This window comes from Portunus trituberculatus, chromosome 13, assembly GCF_017591435.1.
Source record: "Portunus trituberculatus isolate SZX2019 chromosome 13, ASM1759143v1, whole genome shotgun sequence".
Taxonomy (NCBI): Eukaryota; Metazoa; Arthropoda; class Malacostraca; order Decapoda; family Portunidae; genus Portunus; species Portunus trituberculatus.
The window spans coordinates 9,582,273-9,603,721 of NC_059267.1; the positions used below are offsets into that span (position 1 = coordinate 9,582,273).

Genomic DNA, 21,449 nt, shown 5'->3' on the forward strand with positions numbered 1-21,449 from the left:
GTTAATCTTAAGAAGACTCTGCACAAATGCGATCAATTAAATCCTGACAAGTCTTCAATCCTCACCTCCAACAACACCCTGCATTGAAGGGAACAGTTCTTGTAGAGTGGCAGCTATTTCGTCCAACGACGATTTGCGCAAGCTTTTTTTTTTTTTTTTTTTAACTGTGTAATCCCAGATGTCTTCTTTTTCCCTCACCACTCTAACATCTCTATACCTGGAGACCACATTTTCAAAGCTCACTCCGTGATGTCACTACGTAAATAAAGTCGCAAATCGACTAACAAGACCAACATGTTGGTCTTGTTTTTGCGACTGCTTTGTGCAGTCGCTAGGCACCGATTGTGAGTCGGAAACTCTAGCTACGTAGAATATTAGTCGCAAATTGGCACGTGTGAACCCGCCTTTATTGCTGCGCTGCTGCTGCTGTTGTTACTCTTCCTGGTGGTGATGATGGTGGTGGTGGTAAAGGTCCTACTTCTGCTACTACTATTACTTCGATCTTCTTTCGTTTCCTCTTCTTCTTCTTCTTATTATTTTTTTATTATTGTTATAATATTTTTGTTGTTGTTATTATTATTATTATTATTAGTAGTAGTAGTAGTAGTAATAGTAGTAGTAGTAGTAGTAGTAGTAGTAGTAGTAGTAGTAGTAGTAGTAGTAGTAGTAGTCTCTCCTCTTCCTCCTCCTTCTTCACCTTTTTTTTCCTCCTCCTCCTTTTCCTTCTCCTCCTCCTCCTCTTCTTCATCATCATCGTCTTTCATTCTCACACTTGAACTACAATTTAAGGAGACTAACACTTTTTACAACGCCTCGTGACTTCCTCTCATAGCACGGCAGCCTCGCCTCGTAAAGCTCTCCAGTCTTGTTTTTGCCGCCTTGAGTCGATAAAGGCTTTGTTTTCTCATTGGCTTTACGGGCAATAGCTTCTAATAGAGTCAATAGACCATTCGTTTCTTTCCTCAGAGCTAAAAGGGAAGTTGTGTTAATCAGTATACTTTTGCAATCTTTCTTTATGTGTTACGTTCAATGATTCTCCAATAAGTAAATGAGGCGATTTCTAAAACACTTATTGATCTTCCTTCGCTGCTCAGAGGACTAGAAAATGAAGTCTTTCTCTACAGCTGAAGTTCGTTTCTTTTCCATCTCTAATTAGTAAATAAATATATTTCATTCTATTCCTTCTCTTCTCAAACTTAACAAGAACGTTTATCAGACTAGTATGAATAATTTAAGTGTTGCTCTATGTCTACAGCTTGAGTTTATTGTTTTTCCATCTCTAACAAATTTATAAACGTGTATGTACCTTTATTCATTTTCTCTTTTATCAGAACTAACAAGAAATGTAATGTTTATCATACTTCTGGAGTATTAAGTCTTTAAGTCTCCCTCTGCACCATTTGTTGCTTCTCCATCTTCAATAAATAAAACTAAACTTTTATATACCTTTATTTCTCTTTTTCCTTATCTCACAACTAAGAAGGAAGGAAATGTTGATTGTTGGTCAAACTACTAGAAACTCAAGCCTTTCCCTACAGGTTAAGTCTCTTGTTTGTTTGTTTGTTTTCTAATATACAAATAAATCAATAGTTATTTACAGGCGCTCATTTCTCTATTTTCTTTTCTCAGAGTTAACACGGCAAGGGAATATTGATCAAGTTATCTAAAATCATCATTCTTGTAACACTTTAATTTACTTCTTAATTTCCTTTACAGCAAAAGCTACAACAACAACAACAACAAAAACAAAAACACTTACAGACCTTCATTTCTCATTGTTCTCTCTACAGACTTAACGCTGGAAGAGAATGTTGACCGAATCTACAAAACCAGGATTCTTCTACGAATCAGCAGGTTCATTGTTTCTTCATTTACTTTACAGTCTCTTCTCTCTCGAAAGGGAAAAAAAATTTATATGTACCTTCATTTCTTTTTTTTTTTTTTTCCTTAGCCGTAACACGGAAGGGAATATTAATCAGGCTCTCTGAAAGATAATCGTGTTTTTTTCTTCTTCAGGTTAATCTTCCTTATCTCTTAATCTCCTTTACATCAGAAAGACTCTCTTATAGATCTCCGTTCCTCTCTTTTCTATCCTCAGCGCTAATGCGGAAGGGAATGTTAATCAGACTACCTGAAAAATCAATTCCCTCTCAACAGCTTCATTCTGCATCTCTTTAACCTCCGAAAGAATCTTGTAGACCTTTGTTTGTTTTCTTTTTTTTTTTTTTTATGTAGGAGAGAGGTCCAGCCAAAGGTGAAAAATAAGGCCCACTTGGGTGCTGGTTTCCTAAAAGAGTTTGTTTCGTTTCCTTCTTTAGATCCGACGCTATTAATACTTATTGCTTTGAGAGGGGAGAAATGAGCTTACATAAAATTTTGGCCCTTTCACTGCTATCAGATGCATCTTTCCTTAACACTTAAGCCACCTTTTCTTGCTTTGCAGACAACTCCAGGCACTGAATACTGGGTAGAAATTGTGAAATATATTCATGTTATCGCTGTCTTTCCTAGTGCTACTTATTAAGATTCCATGCATTGCTTTTAGTGCTGTGAATTGTTGCATATCGCAGTGAAAGACTCAAGACTCAAGAAAAACTCATACTGTTGAAGTTAGCAAAGGAACGAGATGAATTATATAAACCTTACTTAACGTTACAACTGACTTCCTCCTTCCTTCCTCCTTCCTCCTTCTTCCTTCCTTCCATTTTCGTTGTCTCATACCCTTTGTCCTTTCATATTCCTTCTCTCAGTGTTCTTTTTAAAGATTACCACAAATTAACAGTATATTCTTTCTACATCCCCGTCAGGAGCGGCAATACCTGCAGGGCCGCGTGGATGTGATGGTGGAGAGAGCCAGGCAGGTGAAGCACGCCTGTCTTAACCCGCCTTCTTATCGTTACCGCTTCCCTAACCTGGTGTGGGATACGAAGCACCACGTCACCTGGTGCCCTAACTACAAGGTCAGTGGCAGAGGGCTGAGTGAAACTGTGACCTTCCCCTGCTGTCTAGTGTGGTCTATTCTCTGAAGTTAGTGTGAGGCAGTGAACTTAATTGATTGTTGTTGTTTCTGTTGTTGCTGTTGTTTTCATTTTTATTCTTTTTCGTTTTTTTTTTTTCTTATGGTTATTATTAGTATCGTTTTCTTCTTCTTCCTCTTTCTCTTCTTCTTCTTCTTCTTCTTCTTCTTCTTCTTCTTCTTCTTCTTCTTCTTCTTCTTCTTCTTCTTCTTCTTCTTGTTTTACTTCTTGTTCTTCTTCTCCTTGTTCTTCTTCTTCTTGTTCTTCTTGTTCTTGTTCTTCTTGTTCTTGTTCTTCTTCTTGTTCTTCTTGTTCTTGTTCTTCTTCTTCTTGTTCTTCTTGTTCTTGTTCTTCTTCTTCTTCTACTTCTTCCTTTGTTTTCTTCTTCTTCTTCTTCTTCTTCCTCCTCCTCCTCCTCCTCTTCTTCTTCTTCTTCTTCTTCTTCTTCTTCTTCTTCTTCTTCTTCTTCTTCTTCTTCTTCTTCTTCGTGCTTCTTGCTTCTCCTCCTCCTCCTCCTCTTCCTCCACATCCTCCTCCTTTTCTTCAATTATCCCTACACATTCTTACTCTCATCCCTTTTTATCATTTTCTTTTTACAACAAGTAGGGAAGGTAATGCAAAAACCAGAACTATAGACACATGGTAGTATCAATTCTAGGGCTGAGAGCTAGAAGGGCCAATGTCAAAAAATGGCCAATTGTTGATAAGCGCACCACTAAACTAGAAAATCATCAGTCTATCAGTGCTATAATGGCCAATGTCGTCCATGTATTCGGGGAGATACACTGGCGCTATTTTGCTGTAATTACCTGATAGTTAATGAGGGATGCAACATTTCACACGTGCTCTTCTCAAAACTCAGATTTTTTTGGGACACTGGCCCTTAGAGTTCTCAGTCCTAGAATTAAAGTATTAGCAAAGCAGTCGTCAGGGTAACAAACTCTACGAATCATTATTATCGTGTAGTTTGCGCACACATCTGTATTTCCACAACAGAACTGACAGATCGATTGACAGACACACAGACACGTTCTTATACTGGTTCTAAAAAAAGAAGTATTTAGTTTTTTTTTTTTTAATTTTTCTCTAATGGTAGTACAGCTGGGTGGAGAGAGAGAGAGAGAGAGAGAGAGAGAGAGAGAGAGAGAGAGAGAGAGAGAGAGAGAGAGAGAGAGAGAGAGAGAGAGAAATAGTGCTGATACATAGTAATAAACGTGAATAGAAATAAACAGAAAAAGACAAACAAACAGACGGAGAGATTTAAAGTTAGAGAGAGAGAGAGAGAGAGAGAGAGAGAGAGAGAGAGAGAGTAATTATTTTGGGAGCCACTGTTTACATATGAAATGAGCAGTGAGGCATAGGGAGAATTTGAGGAGAGACATGACGTAATGGGGCGAGACGAGGTCTGGCGAGGCGCGGTGAGTGAGGGATGGGGAGTGGCCGGCGGTGATGGGGAGACAGGAATGTGTGGGAAGAAGGATCTGATGAAGGATGAATAGTATACTAGATAATGGGGAATGTAAAGGGAATGACAGGTTTCTCTCTCTCTCTCTCTCTCTCTCTCTCTCTCTCTCTCTCTCTCTCTGACTCCATTTTCCCCTTATGTAAAAGATTTTTTTTTTTTTCTTTGTGTAAAAAGCTGCTCATTTTATCTTTGAATTGGCAACATTGGCTGGCTTGAGGAAGGGAGATGGGGGATAAAACTTGTTCTTTCTGGGGTCTTGTCTCTCTCTCTCTCTCTCTCTCTCTCTCTCTCTCTCTCTCTCTCTCTCTCTCTCTCTCTCTCTCTCTCTCTCTCTCTCTAACAAAACTAATAAAAATCAGTCTTATTTGATGTAACTATCACTACTACAAAACATTTCTTCACACTTCAATTGCAAAACTTAAAAGAAAGACGTTAATAATCAAAATGCAATAAATAAGTTTCCTTCTTCCATCTTATAAGAAAGAAACTGTTTGGTGAGACGGAATAGTGTTTTTCCACCACCTTTCTTTTATTTTCTGTGAATGAGTCTTACTGGCACCCATATTGAGTAAAAACGCTTAATTTCCTCACCACTAGCGATGATTTGCCTTCTTTATACAGCTGCTTCACTTACTACTTATGCGAAACCCTTGTTAAACTATCACTAGAAACAGAAGACATTTGTCCCTGGCTTTTGATTAAATCTTCCGAATCTTTTATGGAGACTACAATTCCAGTGGGCCTTTTTTTTTTTCTCATATTTTTTTCCCCTGGCAGTCCTCTCTCTTACATGAAAGAATATAAATAAATAAAACCTGAAAAAGACCCGTCTGACTTCAATCAACTCCAGTCTCTTGAAAGGAGTGGAGGAGCGCAGGTGTTTCTAAGTATGGTCGTGTTAGCGGTCAGTCAGTCAGGTGGCAATACTCTAACTTGTACCTGTCGCCTTCCGCATGTAGGTGTTCGTTCAGACTGTACGCTGGAACGCATGGGTGGGGCATTGCTGTTAGAGTGGGGGATGACCTAATGTGCGTTGACTGTTACCTCTCTCTCTCTCTCTCTCTCTCTCTCTCTCTCTCTCTCTATGGTATGTGGAATTAAATGCACTAAAATGAGTATGGATAAGTGGGTGTGGCAGATCTGAAACTACTATAACGAGTCAGAATATGAATATGACTCGAACAAAGCGACAGTTGAGGTGTTAATATCTTAGAATCACAGTATGTCTCCTTTTTTTTTTTTTTTTTTTTTTACCAGAATGTATCGAAGCGTAATAAACCTCTTCAGAACACACACACACTCTCTCTCTCTCTCTCTCTCTCTCTCTCTCTCTCTCTCTCTCTCTCTCTCTCTCTCTCACCATGTATCAGCTTAGCGTGTTCCTGATTTCTCCTCTGCTATGGCTAAGTTCGTACCCTGCTTTATTTTTCTTTCTTTTTTTTTTTTCTTTTTTGTCGCTTTTCAACCCGCTCTGATCTGCATGCGAGAGAGAGAGAGAGAGAGAGAGAGAGAGAGAGAGAGAGAGAGAGAGAGAGAGAGAGAGAGAGCGCGGAGAAAATTGGGCGGTCTGTTCAAACCCGCGCCCATGTCCATCCAGCAGTGAGTGGGTACCGGGTGTTAGTCGGGGGTTGTGTCCCGCCTCTCGGAATGGTGACCCGGTGATGTGTGCGGCGGGAAGCTGAAAGGATGCAAACCCTGGACCCCCAAATATGACCTAAGCCACCTACATGCGTATCTACACCCACACCGAGAGAGAGAGAGAGAGAGAGAGAGAGAGAGAGAGAGGAAAGCCAAGTGACAGGCGAGGGGTAATGGAAGAGACAGGTGCCAAAATGAGGATAAAAAAAAAAATATGAGGATGAGATAAATGTCTTTTCTCTCATCAGTTTTTCTTTGACGTCCTGCACTTAAGCTTGTCTGCGCTCTCTCTCTCTCTCTCTCTCTCTCTCTCTCTCTCTCTCTCTCTCTCTCTCTCTCTCTCTCTCAGAGGATTTAATGGTTTTGCCTTTTCAGTAAGAAAATTAAACTTTATTCACCATTTTCATTTCTTCTTCTTCTTTCTTCTTCTTTTCTTCTTCTTCTTCTTCTTCTTCTTCTTCTTCTTCTTCTTCTTCTTCTTCTTCTTCTTCTCTTCTTCTTCTTCTTCTTCTTCTTCTTCTTCTTCTTCTTCTTCTTCTTCTTCTTCTTCTTCTTCTTCTTCTTCTTTTTTTTCTTCTGTTTGTTCCTGTTTTTCTTCTTTCCTATTTTTTCATCTTTCTTTTTTCCCTCTTATTTTTCATCTTCTTTCGTCTTCATTCATCTTCCTTCTAATTTCTTGATCTTTCTTTTCCTCCTCCTCGTCCTTCTTCTCTACGTACATACATTCCTCTGCATATGTAGTCATTAACTGCAACTTTCTTTTAACTATCCGGCGACAGTTTTATGAGGACTGGTTGTGAAATTAGATTTATTTACGACCATAAGCGCCGCAGGAAACAGTGCGAGCCTCTTGCAAGGTACAGGAGGCGAGGCGAGGAGAGGCGAAGCGAAACAAGGCAAGGCAAGGCAAGGCGAGGCGAGGCGAGGCGAAGGCGAGGCGAGGCAAGGTGAGGCGAGGCAAGGCAAGGCAAGGCAAGGCGAGGCGAGGCAAGGCAAGGTGAGGCAAGGCAAGGCAAGGCAAGGCAAGGCAAGGCAAGGCAAGGCGAGGCGAGGCGAGGCAAGGCAAGGCGAGGCAAGGCAAGGCAAGGCAAAGCGAGGCGGGGCGAGGGCAAGGCGAGGCAAGGCGAGGCAAAGTAAGGCAAGGGAAGGCAAGGCGAGGCAAGGCGAGGCGAGGTAAGGCGAGGCGAGGCGAGGCAAGGCGAGGCGAGGCGAGACAAGGCGAGGCGAGGCTGCTGATCTGACCCTCGGAAATCTGCAATGCCTGATGCTGTTGCCTGGTGCTAATGGCCGAAACGTTAGGATGGCTGATGGTTAGATTTTTTTTTTTTTTTTTTTACTTCTCTTTCACTTTTCATTCACTTATTTCTTTTTTAAACAGAAAATATTGGGATAATTAAGACCGATAACGTGAACTCCAGAAATCTACAGTGCTTGACGCTGTTGCCTGGTGCTAATTGCTAAAATGTGAGGAAGACTGATGGAAAATATAGGAAGACTGATTTGTTTACTTTTCTTTTCTTTTTCATTCACTTATTCTTTTTTTTTAACTGCAAATATTGGAGCAGCTAAGACCGATAACGCATGATGCCAGGAATTTTATCTTTTGTTTTTGTTTGTTTATCTATTTATGTTTTCATTAGGAAGGCTGATGGCTAGGTTTGTTTATTTTTCTATCATTTTTCATTCACTTATTCTTTTTTTAAACTTCAAATATTGGGGCAGCTAAGATCGATAACGTATGAGCCAGGAAGTTTACTTTATTCTGTTTATTTACATATTTATTTTCAATAGGAAGATTAATGGTCTGTTTTGCTTTGTTTTTCTTTCTTTTTCCTTTTTTCTTATTTTCTTTGACTGGAAAGATTGGCATGACTAAAACTGTTAAAACAAGACACCAGGAACAGCACTTTAATTTATCTTTATTATTCATTTTTTTAATATAAGAGTGATACTGATATTGGCCAAGAGCAACAGAAAAGAATGCCAGTAGTTAGAGATAAAGAACTGTAACATATGAAGCATTAAGTGCCTTGCAACCTTCCCACAACTGTTAAGCTGCTGTGGTGTCTCGCCGTAAGATTCTGCGTTAGAGACCGTAAGTTTGTGTATGAAAGGAAGGGAAGACACACCCAAGGACTGACAAGTGCTGGCGCCTGAACTGAAAAAAGACCCTTTCATCACTGCCAAGAAACTGAAGGAAGCACATCCCGATATGCTGGGAGAGGGGAATTTATTTTACATAAAAAAAAAAATAAATAAAAAAAATAAATATATATATATATATATATATATATATATATATATATATATATATATATATATATATATATATATATATATATATATATATATATATATATGTATGCGAAGAAAAAAACGCAACATTTTCAACTGACGTCGTAAGTCTTGGAAATCACAGAAATTACTTCAGACTTACACAAAATTTGTAAGATTTAACAGGTATGCATTGGCCTTGTGTTTGCCTGACCTCGACTGGTTTCAACACTTATATAGGAATCGAGGTTGTCAAACGTGTTTTCATTATTCTAGTCACAATTTAATAACAATCCCACGTCTCCTGTAGAAAATTTTTTTTTTTAAAGGTGGAATTCCTTAGCTCGTTACGAGGGAGGAAGTAAAAGAGCTAATGATTTAAAAGAGAATAAAACAATGAAATAAGAAAAAGAAAAACGTGGCGGTGTGTTGGTGATAGCTGACTCACTCATGTAAAGACGCGGCAACACAAAAGCTGGAGAGTGTACGGAGGTGTGTTAGAAATAATGAAATAAAAAAAAAAAAAACTTGGCGGTGTGTGGATGATAGCTGACTTTCCAATATCAAGACGCGGCAACACAGAAGAAGCTGGAAAGTGTACGGAGGTGCGTGTTTCGTGAGGCAAGAGTGAGAAGGTCTTGGGCGGTATGTGGCTCTGTCTCACACTGGAGCTGGAGAGTGTACGGGGGCTTGTTCCGTTAATCACATGGCTAGGAGTTCCAGAGAAGGGGTTAAATTTCGGAGACGGAAGACCTGCATGGAGGATGAAAAGAGGAAATTTAACCCATTCGGTACCAGGACGCGTTTTTCTTTTCATTATGGTTACTATTTGGCGATTTTACACAACTTCAGGAACTTATGTGAGGATGAAAATAGTGAAGACTGTTGCCATTATTTTTCTGACCTTTATAAACCCTTCCCAATGGCAATAAAATCGTCTAATCACACCCAAATTCGAGGTAAAACTGCGTTCCAGTACTGAAGGGGTTAAGAGTGTATGGGTTCGTGTTCTAGATACGCAAAGGAGATAAAGACAAACTGACCCCAAGTAAAGCAGTAGATGACAGGTGTGGACTCCGCAATCAGGTTGGTGGCGCCGAGTCCATAAGGCGTCTGAAAAGAAAATGAGCTACAATTAACGGACAGTGATGATAGGTACATATGTGTAGGTATGTTTTGTACGGGGACTGCCATTAATGTGGTCTGTTGTTTTTTTGCGGCGTCTCCTTCGCTCTTACCTTCGCAACTGTCTGAGTTTTGTAAGTAGAAATAGGCTTGCTTACAGGAATGGTATGTGTAGGAAGTTTGTACGAGTGTTCCAAGTCGAGATAAATGTGTGCTTAAAGAAATGATACTTGTAGATAGATAAATAAATTGATGAATAAGATAATAGAAAAATATAAGTAAATATCATACTTAAATCAATTATACTAGTAAGAAATTTTGATATATCGGTGTTCTAAGTCAAAAATGAATGTACTAAGAGGAATGATGTACTAAGAGGAATGATGCTTGAAGGAAACTGATGTGTGAGTATGCAGTAAAAATAAGTGTGCTGTAGACGAATGGTAGATGGAGGGTACTTTGACGTATGCGCATTCAAAGTAAAAGTTAATTTGCATAGAGGAATGACATGTGGAGGAAAACTTGATATTATTATCCAAACAGAAACCGGATTAAGCGAGGCAAGAAAAGGACTTATATGAAAGTTCAGGAAAGAGTTACACGTTGATATGCAAAGATGGGAAGAATGGAGTATACGAGTGTATGTGTCGCTGGTTAGGTTAGAGACGGTTTGCAATTTAGCAGTATATAGATAAATAACATATGGCAACAGTGTGTGTGTGTGTATGTTTGTAATTCACTGTTTGATCTGCTGCAGTCTCTGACGAGACAGCCAGACGTTACCTACGGAACGAGCTCAGAGCTCATTATTTCCGATCTTGGGATAGGTCTGAGACCAGGCACACACCACACACCGGGACAACAAGGTCACAACTCCTCGATTTACATCCCGTACCTACTCACTGCTAGGTGAACAGGGGCTACACGTGAAAGGAGACACCCAAATATCTCCACCCGGCCGGGGAATCGAACCCCGGTCATCTGGCTTGTGAAGCCAGCGCTCTAACCACTGAGCTACCGGGCGGTGTGTGTGTGTGTGTGTGTGTGTGTGTGTGTGTGTGTGTGTGTGTGTGTGTGTGTGTGTGTGTGTGTGTGTGTTGCTCAGTGGGTGTGGGAACGCGTGGTTGTGTCGGGCAGGGTTTGTTCACCTTTCCTGACCCACCACGTTTCGGGCGTAATTGCAGGGTCAGTCTGGCGTCCTTTGAGACTGGGGGAGGTTGCCCGCTACACCTTGAAATTTGCTCATGCAGGCTAGATGCCCCAGAAACAATAAATATGTATATAAGAAAAAGAGAGTGGAAAAGTAAGCATGTAAATAAAGTAATAGTAGATGTTATGTGATGATTTCTTGCATTCATTCCGTGTACAAACTTGAAAGAATAAAAACGTACGAAGAAATAATCAAATCTACCACTTATCCCATACGAAAATACTTAAGCCTTTTTTATTATGTTTTATCGTAAAAGAACATTCCAATCAAGCAAAGGAAAAACGTTGTGAGATAATTTGTTGCATTCATTCTGCGAAATACCAAGAAACAAAATATGAAGACACTGAAGGCACTAAAGGCATTCATTAATCAAAAAATGATTAATCAGATACAAAAAATGATGAATATTTTTACTTTATTTACTCAAAAATATGATAAAGTAACATCAAAGTAAGGAGTAGTTCTTGCCCACCACTCTTCTTCAGCACCAACGCCCCACATCCTCTCTCTCTCTCTCTCTCTCTCTCTCTCTCTCTCTCTCTCTCTCTCTCTCTCTCTCTCTCGTCCAGGCGCGGATTCAGCTGGCGGTACACTCTCGGCCATTTGTCATTTTCTGTTTTGTTTTGCCATTCGTGACAGTTTAGCATAAGGAATGTATTTTTCCCTATTCCTTATTCCAGCACTGAAAAAATGTATAAGTGACCACGTTATATTAGTAAAGAGGAAAATAAAACTAACTTCACTGGGCTACTATAAAATGTACAACTTAAAGAGAAAATGTATCGATGTATACAGCTGACGAGATTGTACCTAACCTAACCTAAATACAACTCAACCTAACCCAACCTAACCCAACCTAATCTAACCTAAATACAACTCAACCTAACCCAACCTAATCTAACCTAACCTAACCCAACGTAACCCAACCTTACCTAACCTAACCCAACCTAACCTAACCTAACGTAACCTAACCCAACCCAACCTAACCCAACCTAACCTAACTGTATGTATCATCAAATATTACGTTTTAGAAAGTGTGATCCTTATCTCCCTCCAATCACAACTCCCCTCCAGCCTCTCCTCCCTTCCGTCCTTCCTGTCTGTTGTGCGAGAAGGAGGAGGAGGAGGAGGAGGAGGAGGAGGAGGAGACACCGTGGAAGATTCCCGTTCTGTCACAATCTCACTCCCCCTCCCGTCCATCTGTCTCCTGTTCGCTCTGTTCCTGTTCTTTCTCTTCTTGTTCTCTCTTCTCGTTCTCTCTCCTCTTTCTTACGTCTTTTGGTCTTTTATTTTTCATGGCGAATTTGTCTCTTTCCTCACTTATTCATCTTTATATTTTCTTCATTTCTTCTTTCACTTCTTCTTACTCCTTTCTCTCTATTCTGTTCAAGTATCGTTAGTTCTCTTTCCCTCTTTCTCCAGTTCCCATTTATCATTTGTTCTCTTTTCCTTCTTTCTCCGGTTCCTTTTTTCATCTTCTATTTATGCTCACTCGTTCGTCTGTCTTGTTACACCTCCATCTATTTCACTCTGTCTCTGCATGCTTATTGTTTGATCTCTCTTGTCACTCGTCCCGTTATCTCTTTTCTCTCTTTCTGGTAACTCCTTCCATTCTTCTCTGTTCTCTCCACTTCTTCCATTACCATCCTGTGTCCTCTGATCACTTAGTTTTTCTTCGTCTAGTCATTTATTCCTATCTTCTGCTTCATCTTTCCTTAACTATATATAGACAGGGGTCCTTTGTTTTGATAAATGTACCGTATAACATTCAGTCTTATGAATTGTATACTGGATCTTATTGTGAAACACTTATATACCGCAATTTAGTTGAAGTTCACCGAATTCTTAATAGTATTTTTACGGTTCTAGTGACAAATTGACAGATTTTGTACATCATTAACAGGAGAAATACCCATGAGAAGCCCGTCAGTCGTGTTTGTGGCCTTTGGAAATAGACGTTGCGAAAGAGCAGTGTTTGTGAATACGAGCCGTAGTGAGGGAATGGTGCAGGTGACAGAATAGGAAGGTTATTGTGCGCAGCTAAGATTATTGCATCGTTCTATCACCATGCTGCTTTTTTTTTGTTGCCCTTGGTCAACTTCCCCTTCTAACATGAAAAATACTGAATGTGACATAAAAAAGGAAACTAATGGAGCCTTAGTATACAAGAGTTTAGTTTTATGGAGAAAAACTGTGTACTGTGGCTTACGATGCACATAATTACTGTTCCTTTTATATATATAATGTGGACTAATCACGGGATTTTATGGGTTAAAGGGGATACTTTTTTGTGGTACCTTCTATCTCAAAGCCCACCCGCTAGGAAACCGTTGCCCCGAGTGAGGAAGCCCAACCTACACTCGGACCGTGGACAGGATTCGAACCCATGTACTTGGAGACCCCTCGGACCTCAAAGCACGCATGGTTCCACTGTACCACGGCGGCCTTAGCATGAATCAAAGAAAACAATTCAATGGTTTCTAATATACGTGGTTACTTTTCTTAATATCGGAGAAAAATATACAGAAGTTTCAAATACATACGGTTACAGTTACAGTTACAGTTCCACTCTTATTACAAATCAGAGAACACTATTTTTCACATAAGAGGAACACTTGGCCGGCCAACAACAACTTTAACATTAAGAAAAACAGTCCCATTGAGGTGCTATTAGCCAAAAAAAGAGGTAAAAAAGAAAAAAAAAATGATATACCGAGACGCATTGCTGTCATGAGTTTTGGATGGGATTATACGGTTTTATTTACATTAGCAAGGTTCTATGGAGGTCAGAAGGTTAATGGTCCTGAATCTTCACTATTTTAATCCCCACTTGAGATTCTGAAGCTGTATAAAATCACCTGATAGTAAAAAGAATAAATATGAAAACTTGTCATGATACTGAAGGGGTTAAACTTCCTCAATGATACAAATCATAGAAGAAAAAGTATACACAGGTTGAACTTCCTCTCTTAATACTCGTCACAGGAAACTATACACTGACTCCCTACTGGCTTCTGTATTTCCATCTTCCTGTGACCTGAACACATTTAAGAAGAAGGTTTTAAGACATTTATCGCATTCCTTTTGGCTAACTCTCCCAAACCTGCTCGGCGACTGGCATGTAAGTGGGCATTTTTAGTCCTTTTCTTGCCAGGACTTCCCCGCTTACATGAAAAATAAGAAAATATATATAAATAGCTACACTTCCAAATATCAGAAGAAACTGCACTGGTATGGCTGGACACAACAAATCTCGTATCCTGAAGGGCATGGCCGGTAGAAGCAGAGCCCGGTCACTGTCCTATGCTGTGCTTCTCCCCCGGTCACCACGCCTCCTGTAGATCCAGGGCGTCCCCAAACACGGAACTGGAGCCACTGCGGTTACGAAAAACTAGAATAGGGGAAACTGGTTCTTGTGGTGGCGGTGGTGGTGGTGGTGGTGGTGGTGGTGGTGGTGGTGGTTATAGGGGAAGTAGGGAACATATCTTGTGGTGTTGACCTGTTGAGAGAGAGAGAGAGGGGGAGATAATTACTTATATCTCATTCCTTAGTGTCGTGGTATGTAGGAAATGCCGTCAGAATTGGAAACACACCCTGAGTTATCTTGCTAATGTTCAGAAAAATGTAATCCACCTCCTCGTCTAAATTAGCCACACAGATTTAAGTATTCAGGCGGTTTTATGGCTGTTGAGGTAATTTTATTGCTCCTCCTCCTCCATCTCCTCCTCCTCCTCCTCCTCCTCCTCCTCCTCCTCCTCCTCCTCCTCCTCCTCCTCCTCCTCCTCCTCCATAATTCTTTGTCATCTTTTATAAAACTTCCTCCTCCTCCTCCTCCTCCTCCTCCTCCTCCTCCTCCTCCTCCTACTCCTTCTCCTCCTCCTCCTCCTCCTCCTCCTCCTCCTCCTCCTCCTCCTCCTCTTTCTACTCCTTCTCCTCCTCCTCCTCCGTAATCCTTTGTCATCTTTTAAAAAACTTCCTCCTCCTTAATCCTTTGTCATCTTTTATAAAACTTCCTCCTCCTCCTCCTCCTCCTCCTCCTCCTCCTCCTCCTCGGCTTCCAGTCCGGAGATCACTAGCGCCTCTTTACAAGTGATAAGATGTGCGCTGATTCCGTTCGCCTGTCTCCCTACGTGACCCACCCTTGGCTCACTCGAGTGTCGCCAGGCATACTAAACAGGGTAAATTTAGAACGCGATTCATTAAAGAAGAGAAGTTATGATCGGAGATGGGACGAAAAAAAGTATTAGGTTCCAGTTCAGTTGATGTTCGTTGAGGAGAGAGAGAGAGAGAGAGAGAGAGAGAGAGAGAGAGAGAGAGAGAGAGAGAGAGAGAGAGAGAGAGAGAGAGAGAGAGAGAGACGACAGACTCATTATTTAATTAAGATCACACACAGCTTTTTTTTTTTTCACTTATTTTGTCGTTATTGTTTCTACTGGTTGTGGTTGTGGTGGTGGTTGGTTGCGGTGGTGGTGGTGGTTATCCTTCTTAGTTACAAAATCTCACACTTCGCAATAGTTACCAGCCACGCGTAAGAAACCTGTATTACGTGTCAAGGGAATTGGTCCAGAAAAATAAATGAATAAATAAATAAATAAATAGATACTGTACATAGTAAAATAATAAATAAAAGATAAGAAAATTGTCAAACTTGCCGCTCTCAGACTAAATAAATAAATAAATAAATAAATAGAAAAATAGATAAATCGATAAGTGAGTCGATAATAGATAAAATTGATAAGGAAATGAGTAAATGAATGATGAATTAGTATTGGTTTGTAGGAAATTGATATTATTCAGGATAGTTTAGACTGTTGAGAGTTTTCTTTCTTCTTCTTCTTCTTCTTCTTCTTCTTCTTCTTCTTCTTCTTCTTCTTCTTCTTCTTCTTCTTCTTCTTTCTTCTTCGTCTTTTTTCGTCTACTTCTTCTTCTTCTTCGTCTTCTTATTGTTGTTGTTGTTGTTCTTTTCTTCTTCTTCTTCTTCTTCTTCTTCTTCTTCTTCTTCTTCTTCTTCTTCTTCTTCTTCTTCTTGAAATAAAGCGCGTCAGAGATATGTAGTTATGAAGTCTTGTATCACTCTTGCTAGTTAAAATCAAGCACATCGTAAAGTTGTAAAGCCATGAATTAGTGCGTGAAGATAAAGTTATAGTCATCCACCACTGTCACTCATAAAAATAAAACCATGAGACCGCGAATAATTATCTATTAAACACGTCGTAAAGATATAAAAGCCGTGAATTAGTGTCTTGAAATAAAGCACATTTAGAACATCCTTTTAAAAACTAGCATTTTAAGATTTCTTGTCACCACATTTTTTCTGCCCTTGGCCAAAACTTTTCTTATAAATATAGATAAATATGAAGTTACAAGCACTTTACTCTCTGGCTAGAACTGGTAAGAGGCACGTTCAAAGCATGGGAGGTACGATTGGTCAGGTGGGAGTCTTGCTAGTGAGGTTAGGTAGCAGAAGGTATGCAGGTTATTAGCCAGGTGTACACGTAGGCTTGTCCAACATGCGCGATGGTCATGGGCCAGGAGGTAAGTGTGTGGGACAGGCGCCAGGGGTGTGGGTGCGGCCTCACCTGCAATAGTGTCAGTGTGTGGTGGTGGTGGTGGTGGTGGTGGGTGAGTGGATATTTAAAGGTGATTCTATAATGGGTTTTATTTCTTTTTTTTTTATGTGGATCTCGAGTCTGTTGCTGTTGTGGTTCTGCAGTTTAAGTTTTTTTTTTTTCTTTTCTTTTTGTCAAACTTACTGATGCATAAAAGATGTAAAGTAGAAATCATTTTGTCATTGGTGCTTTTCATGTCATCTTCTTCTTCTTCTTCTTCTTCTTCTTCTTCTTCTTCTTCTTCTTTTCTGTCTTTGTTGTCGTTCTTTTTTGTTGTTCTTTTCTCTTCTTTTTTCTTTTCTCTATTATTATTATTATTATTGTTATTATTGTTGATGTTGTTGTTGTTTTTGTTCTTGTTCTTGTTCTTCTTGTTCTTGTTCTTGTTCTTGTTCTTCTTCTTGAATGATCTCCCTGACACAAAGAAAAAACAAGAAAATATTGACAAAGAATCAGCGTGTCATTCATGTACCACGATGTTTTTATTTATTTCATCTTTATTTGCTTATTATTTCTGATCTCCTCTAAGTAAGAGTCATTCTGTCACTGATACATGCCCAACTTTCTATGACTCGACTTCTTTTAAGAGGTTTCAAGACATTTATCCCTTTTTTGAGCTAACTCTCTCGGACCTGCAAGGGGACTGACAACGAAGTGGACCTTTTTCTCGATTTATGTTGTCTTTGGTCAACTTTTCCCCTCTTATATGAACAAAAATGTCACCATCCATTATATACCAAATCTCTTTTTATTAATCTTTCTTCCATCCACTTCACTTCACACCTTCCTTGAGTGGTTAACGTGTCTGGCAGCTCTCCACCAACTGACTGGATGGTTCATTGCTTCCTCTGAGTATTGTTTTTCTCCACAGTTCATCCACAACTTCTGTTTTTCCCCTTCCTTTTCTGCCCTGCATTCCAATCTTCGTTCCCTCGGCTCGTCTCAACACACGTCCTCATCAGATTAGTCTTCCTCTCTCTACCTCGTTTGATGTTTGCATTTCTCTTAAACTTCCTGTTATAATTTCTTACCACATCGTGTCTGTTTTTTTGTTACCTCCACCTTTTGCTCATGTATCCTGTAATCATTTCATACCTGGTCGTGTCTGTTTTTCGTTACATGCAAATTAGTTTCCACATCTCCACCGCCTTCGTCCTTCTTCTAGTTGCTTCATACCGCTTCGTGTTTACTTTTTGCTTCTTATACCTTCCTCCATATCTCCACTTCTTCCATGCCTCTTCTGTCTAGTTATTTCATACCTGGTCGAGTCTGCTTTTTGTTCCCCGTATCTTCCCTGTCTCCATTTCCTTAATCATTCCTCTAATTATTTAATTCCGGGGGTCATCAGAGAGAGAGAGAGAGAGAGAGAGAGAGATAAGAGGAGGTTTATTAGAAAGTCATTACCAGAACTTGTTATCTCCTTATTATTCTTTTCTTTATTTTTTTTTTGTGATAAAAACGAACTAGTACTTTTGATGAGTACACTGAATTCTCTCTCTCTCTCTCTCTCTCTCTCTCTCTCTCTCTCTCTCTCTCTCTCAGGGCTGTAATGGGATTCAGGTATAAGTGGAAATTAGAGAGGTGTTGGCCTGGTACTCGCCTCCTCCTTTATTCTGTACAAATTCCTCATTTAAATTCTTGCCCTCTACCTCACATGTGCACGCTCTATGTCCGGGTGCTGCTCCTCCTCCTCCTCTTTCTCTTTCTCTTTCTCTTCCTCTTCCTCCTCCTCCTCTTCTTCTTCTTCTTCTTCTTCTTCTTCTTCTTCTTCTTCTTCTTCTTCTTCTTCTTCTTCTTCTTCTTCTTCTTCTTCTTCTTCTTCTTCTTCTTCTTCTCTCCCCCACTAACTACCGGGCAACCTCTTCTTCTTCTTCTTCTTCTTCTTCTTCTTCTTCTTCTTCTTCTTCTTCTTCTTCTTCTTCTTCTTCTTCTTCTTCTTCTTCTTCTTCTTCTTCTTCTTCTTCTTCTTCTTCTTCTTCTTCTTCTTCTTCTCCTCCTCCTCCTCCTCCTCCTCCTCCTCCTCCTCCTCTTCCTCCTCCTCCTTCTCCTCCTCCTCCTCCTCCTCCTCCTCCCACAACCGTGCAATCCAATTCTCAGCTCAAACAAGAATGATTTACCGCAACACACGAGCGAAGTAACCAGCCAGGCCTCTTGATGTAGAGTGCTCTGAAGTGTTCACGGGGGTAGGTAATGAAGATGTCACCAGATTTTAATTAACCCCCTTAGTATATCCTCCCTTTGTGCTGTCTGCTCCCTGCCTTGCCTTGCTTCTCTGTTGGTGGTGGTTTAGATACGAGTGATATGAGACAAGTTGACACTTGCACTGTTGTTGTTGAGGTTGATAAAATGTGGTGCTGCTTTGAACTTTATGAGACAAGAGTGAGTGACAGCAGGCGCGGATCCAGAATATCTATTTGTTATTATAGTTGCAGCAGATTACAATAATTGTGATTTTGTTCTGTAAATCAGCATATGGCATACAGTCGAGATTTTAAAGGCGGAGATTTATTCCGCCTGAGTGACAGGAAGTGAGTTATCGTGTAATTTGGGTCATAAACGAGTGTGTGGCTTTATTCCTCATTCATATCCTCTCTGGTGTCTGGGGTGTATAGGTGACAAGTGTTGAAGTGTAGAATAGAAAGAGAAGAGAAGGAAGATGAAATATGATAGGGAGGAATGACACACAGGAGAAGAGAGAGAGAGAGAGAGAGAGAGAGAGAGAGAGAGAGAGAGAGAGAGAGAGAGAGAGAGAGAGAGAGAGAGAGAGAGAGAGAGAGAGAGAGAGAGAGAGAGAGAGAGAGAGAGAGAGAGAGAGAGAGAAAGGAATTAAAGATGAAAGGAAGAGAGAATAAGTGTCTTACCCCCAACACCAATGAAAGGGTTAAGATTCCATTAGTTGTGCAGGAATGGAGGCAAGTCCATTATTGAGGTGTTTGAGTATTTTATGTGGTTTTGTTCCCCCGCCAGGTCATGTGTTGCTCAGGTGAGGTGGCAAGTACGAGTGTGAGTGACCGCCAGTGAAGGATTTTGACAGCAGTGTGAGATAGGGAAGATCATTTTGACTGCTTGTTTTTCTTTTTCTCTTTTTCTGAGGAGTTCTTGGAAAAGGAAGGAAAACGACATTCAGTATTAACAAAATGAAAATCACGTTATTGAGTTTTCTTATTTTGTCATGTTTTTTTTTCCTTTTTGTAATTTATTTCTCATATATTTATCTTGTTTATTTGTTTTAAGAGGAGTTCTGGACAGGACAGCAAAATGAAAGCCAAAAAAACAAAGGAAGAAGAAAGAAAGAAATAGTTTTGTAGGTTCTCGTTTCGTCCACTTTTTACTCACAGTGGAACCATGCGTGCTTTGGGGTCCGAGGGGTCTCCAAGCGCACGGGTTCGAATCATGTCCACGGTCTGAGTGTAGGTTGGGCTTCCTCACTCGGGGCAATGGTTTCCTAGCGGGTGGGCTTTAAGATAGGAAGTACCCTAAAAAGTATCCCCTTTACCCCAGAAATTCCCGTGAAAAGCCCACAGGGTATAAAAAAAAAAGACCCAAAAATGACGAGTACTATTAGGGAGGCGGTGGCACAGTGGATAAGGTGGTGAGTGTAGGATCAGGCAGACGTCCACGCGTAGGTTCGAATCCCACCACGTATCGCCTTGAAGCTATGCCATTTGTCGAGTGGTTTAAAGTTACCTACATGTCACCATGATACCCAGGTTCTAAGTGGTTACACCAAAGATGCGCTTGTGTGGTGATATGGCCCCTAATATGGGTACCACTAATGGATGAAAGCTAAACAGTGCTTCCTATACATACTCTTACTCTTCAAGTATGCCTACAAGCGCTGTAGGCCATAGCGTACAAACAAAAAAAAGTGAACATTTGGTGACATAATGCATACAAGCTGAGCGTTCTTTAACCTGAGACTTCCTGGCAGATTCCGTGGCTGCTGCAGATTCCCCACGTTGCTACCTTGCAAAAATAATAATCCTGGGAAATGTGACCACCATGTTATGAGTCACTAAAACATCCTGCGAAATTTACGAGACAAATTCCGTGGCTGGTGTAGATTCTCTCTTTGCTCGTCAGATGACAAACTTGGGTAGTGTCATGAAGAACGTCACCTAAAAATGCATTACTTTCCTGACATGACGTGGCATTTCTGACTAATCGCAGTTTTTTTTTCTTTTTTTTTCTATAATTATTAGTGAATGATAAATTTAGAGGAAAATGTTGCAAAACGTTAGATAAATGTATAGTTATGAAACAAGTCACCTGAACGTTCATTACTTTCCCAAATAACGAGGCATTTCTCAGCTGTTTTCTCCTTCAGTCGTGCGTGAATGATAAACTTCTGAAAAATGTTGCAAATGTTAGTAAAATGTTAGTCGTGTAGCGCGTCACCTAAACACGCATTATTTTCCCGAGATTGTGTGATATTTTGTGACTCGCAGTTTTTCGTACGTGAATGATTAACTTGTGGAAAATGTTGCAAATATTAGACAAATGCTAGTCATGATCCGCGTCACCTCAACATCCATTACTTCCCTGACATTACTTGATATTTCGCAGTTTTTTGCTTTAATCGTCATGGGTGGATGATTAGCGCCAGTAAACGTGGACTGATAACATGGTACGTGAGTTGATTAATTCTTTCACTGCAATGTGCAACAATTCACGGCAACAAAACCACTGTGAAAGATCCTTAAAGCACCTACGAGGAAAGAATGTGGAGCAAGAGAATAGATTTTTCATAGTCTAGCTTGTGTAATGTTTAGAATTGACTAAGACACATTCCTCCATTTTCTTCTTTTTTTTTTTCCTTCCTTCCTTCTTTTTCTTTCCTTCTTTATTTGTTCTTTAAGAGAATAGATTTTTCAGAGTCTAGCTTGTTTAATGTTTAGAATTGACTGTACGACATATTCCCCCGTTTTCTTTTCTTTTCTTCCTTCCTTCCTTCTTTCTTTATTTATTTATCTATTTATTTATTGTGACAGAGCAAGATGGAAGGAAGGAATTACTAGAGAGAGAGAGAGAGAGATGCAACAGATGGAAATCAAAGAGAGAACTGAAAGAGAAATGTTTGAATGGTTTATGATTCAAGGAAAGACGCGTGA

General features: G+C 40.1%; 1 protein-coding gene across 3 annotated transcripts in view; it reads left to right on the top strand.

Annotated features, from left to right (window-relative positions):
• The window catches only part of LOC123503161 (carbohydrate sulfotransferase 11-like), a 100,472-nt gene that overhangs the window by 47,499 nt on the left and 31,524 nt on the right, over nt 1-21,449 (top strand). For all 3 annotated transcript variants that reach the window (XM_045252669.1, XM_045252670.1, XM_045252671.1), the window contains exon 3: nt 2,808-2,960. In XM_045252669.1, the coding sequence (XP_045108604.1) occupies nt 2,808-2,960 (153 nt within the window). The remainder of the gene's footprint in view (nt 1-2,807; nt 2,961-21,449) is intronic.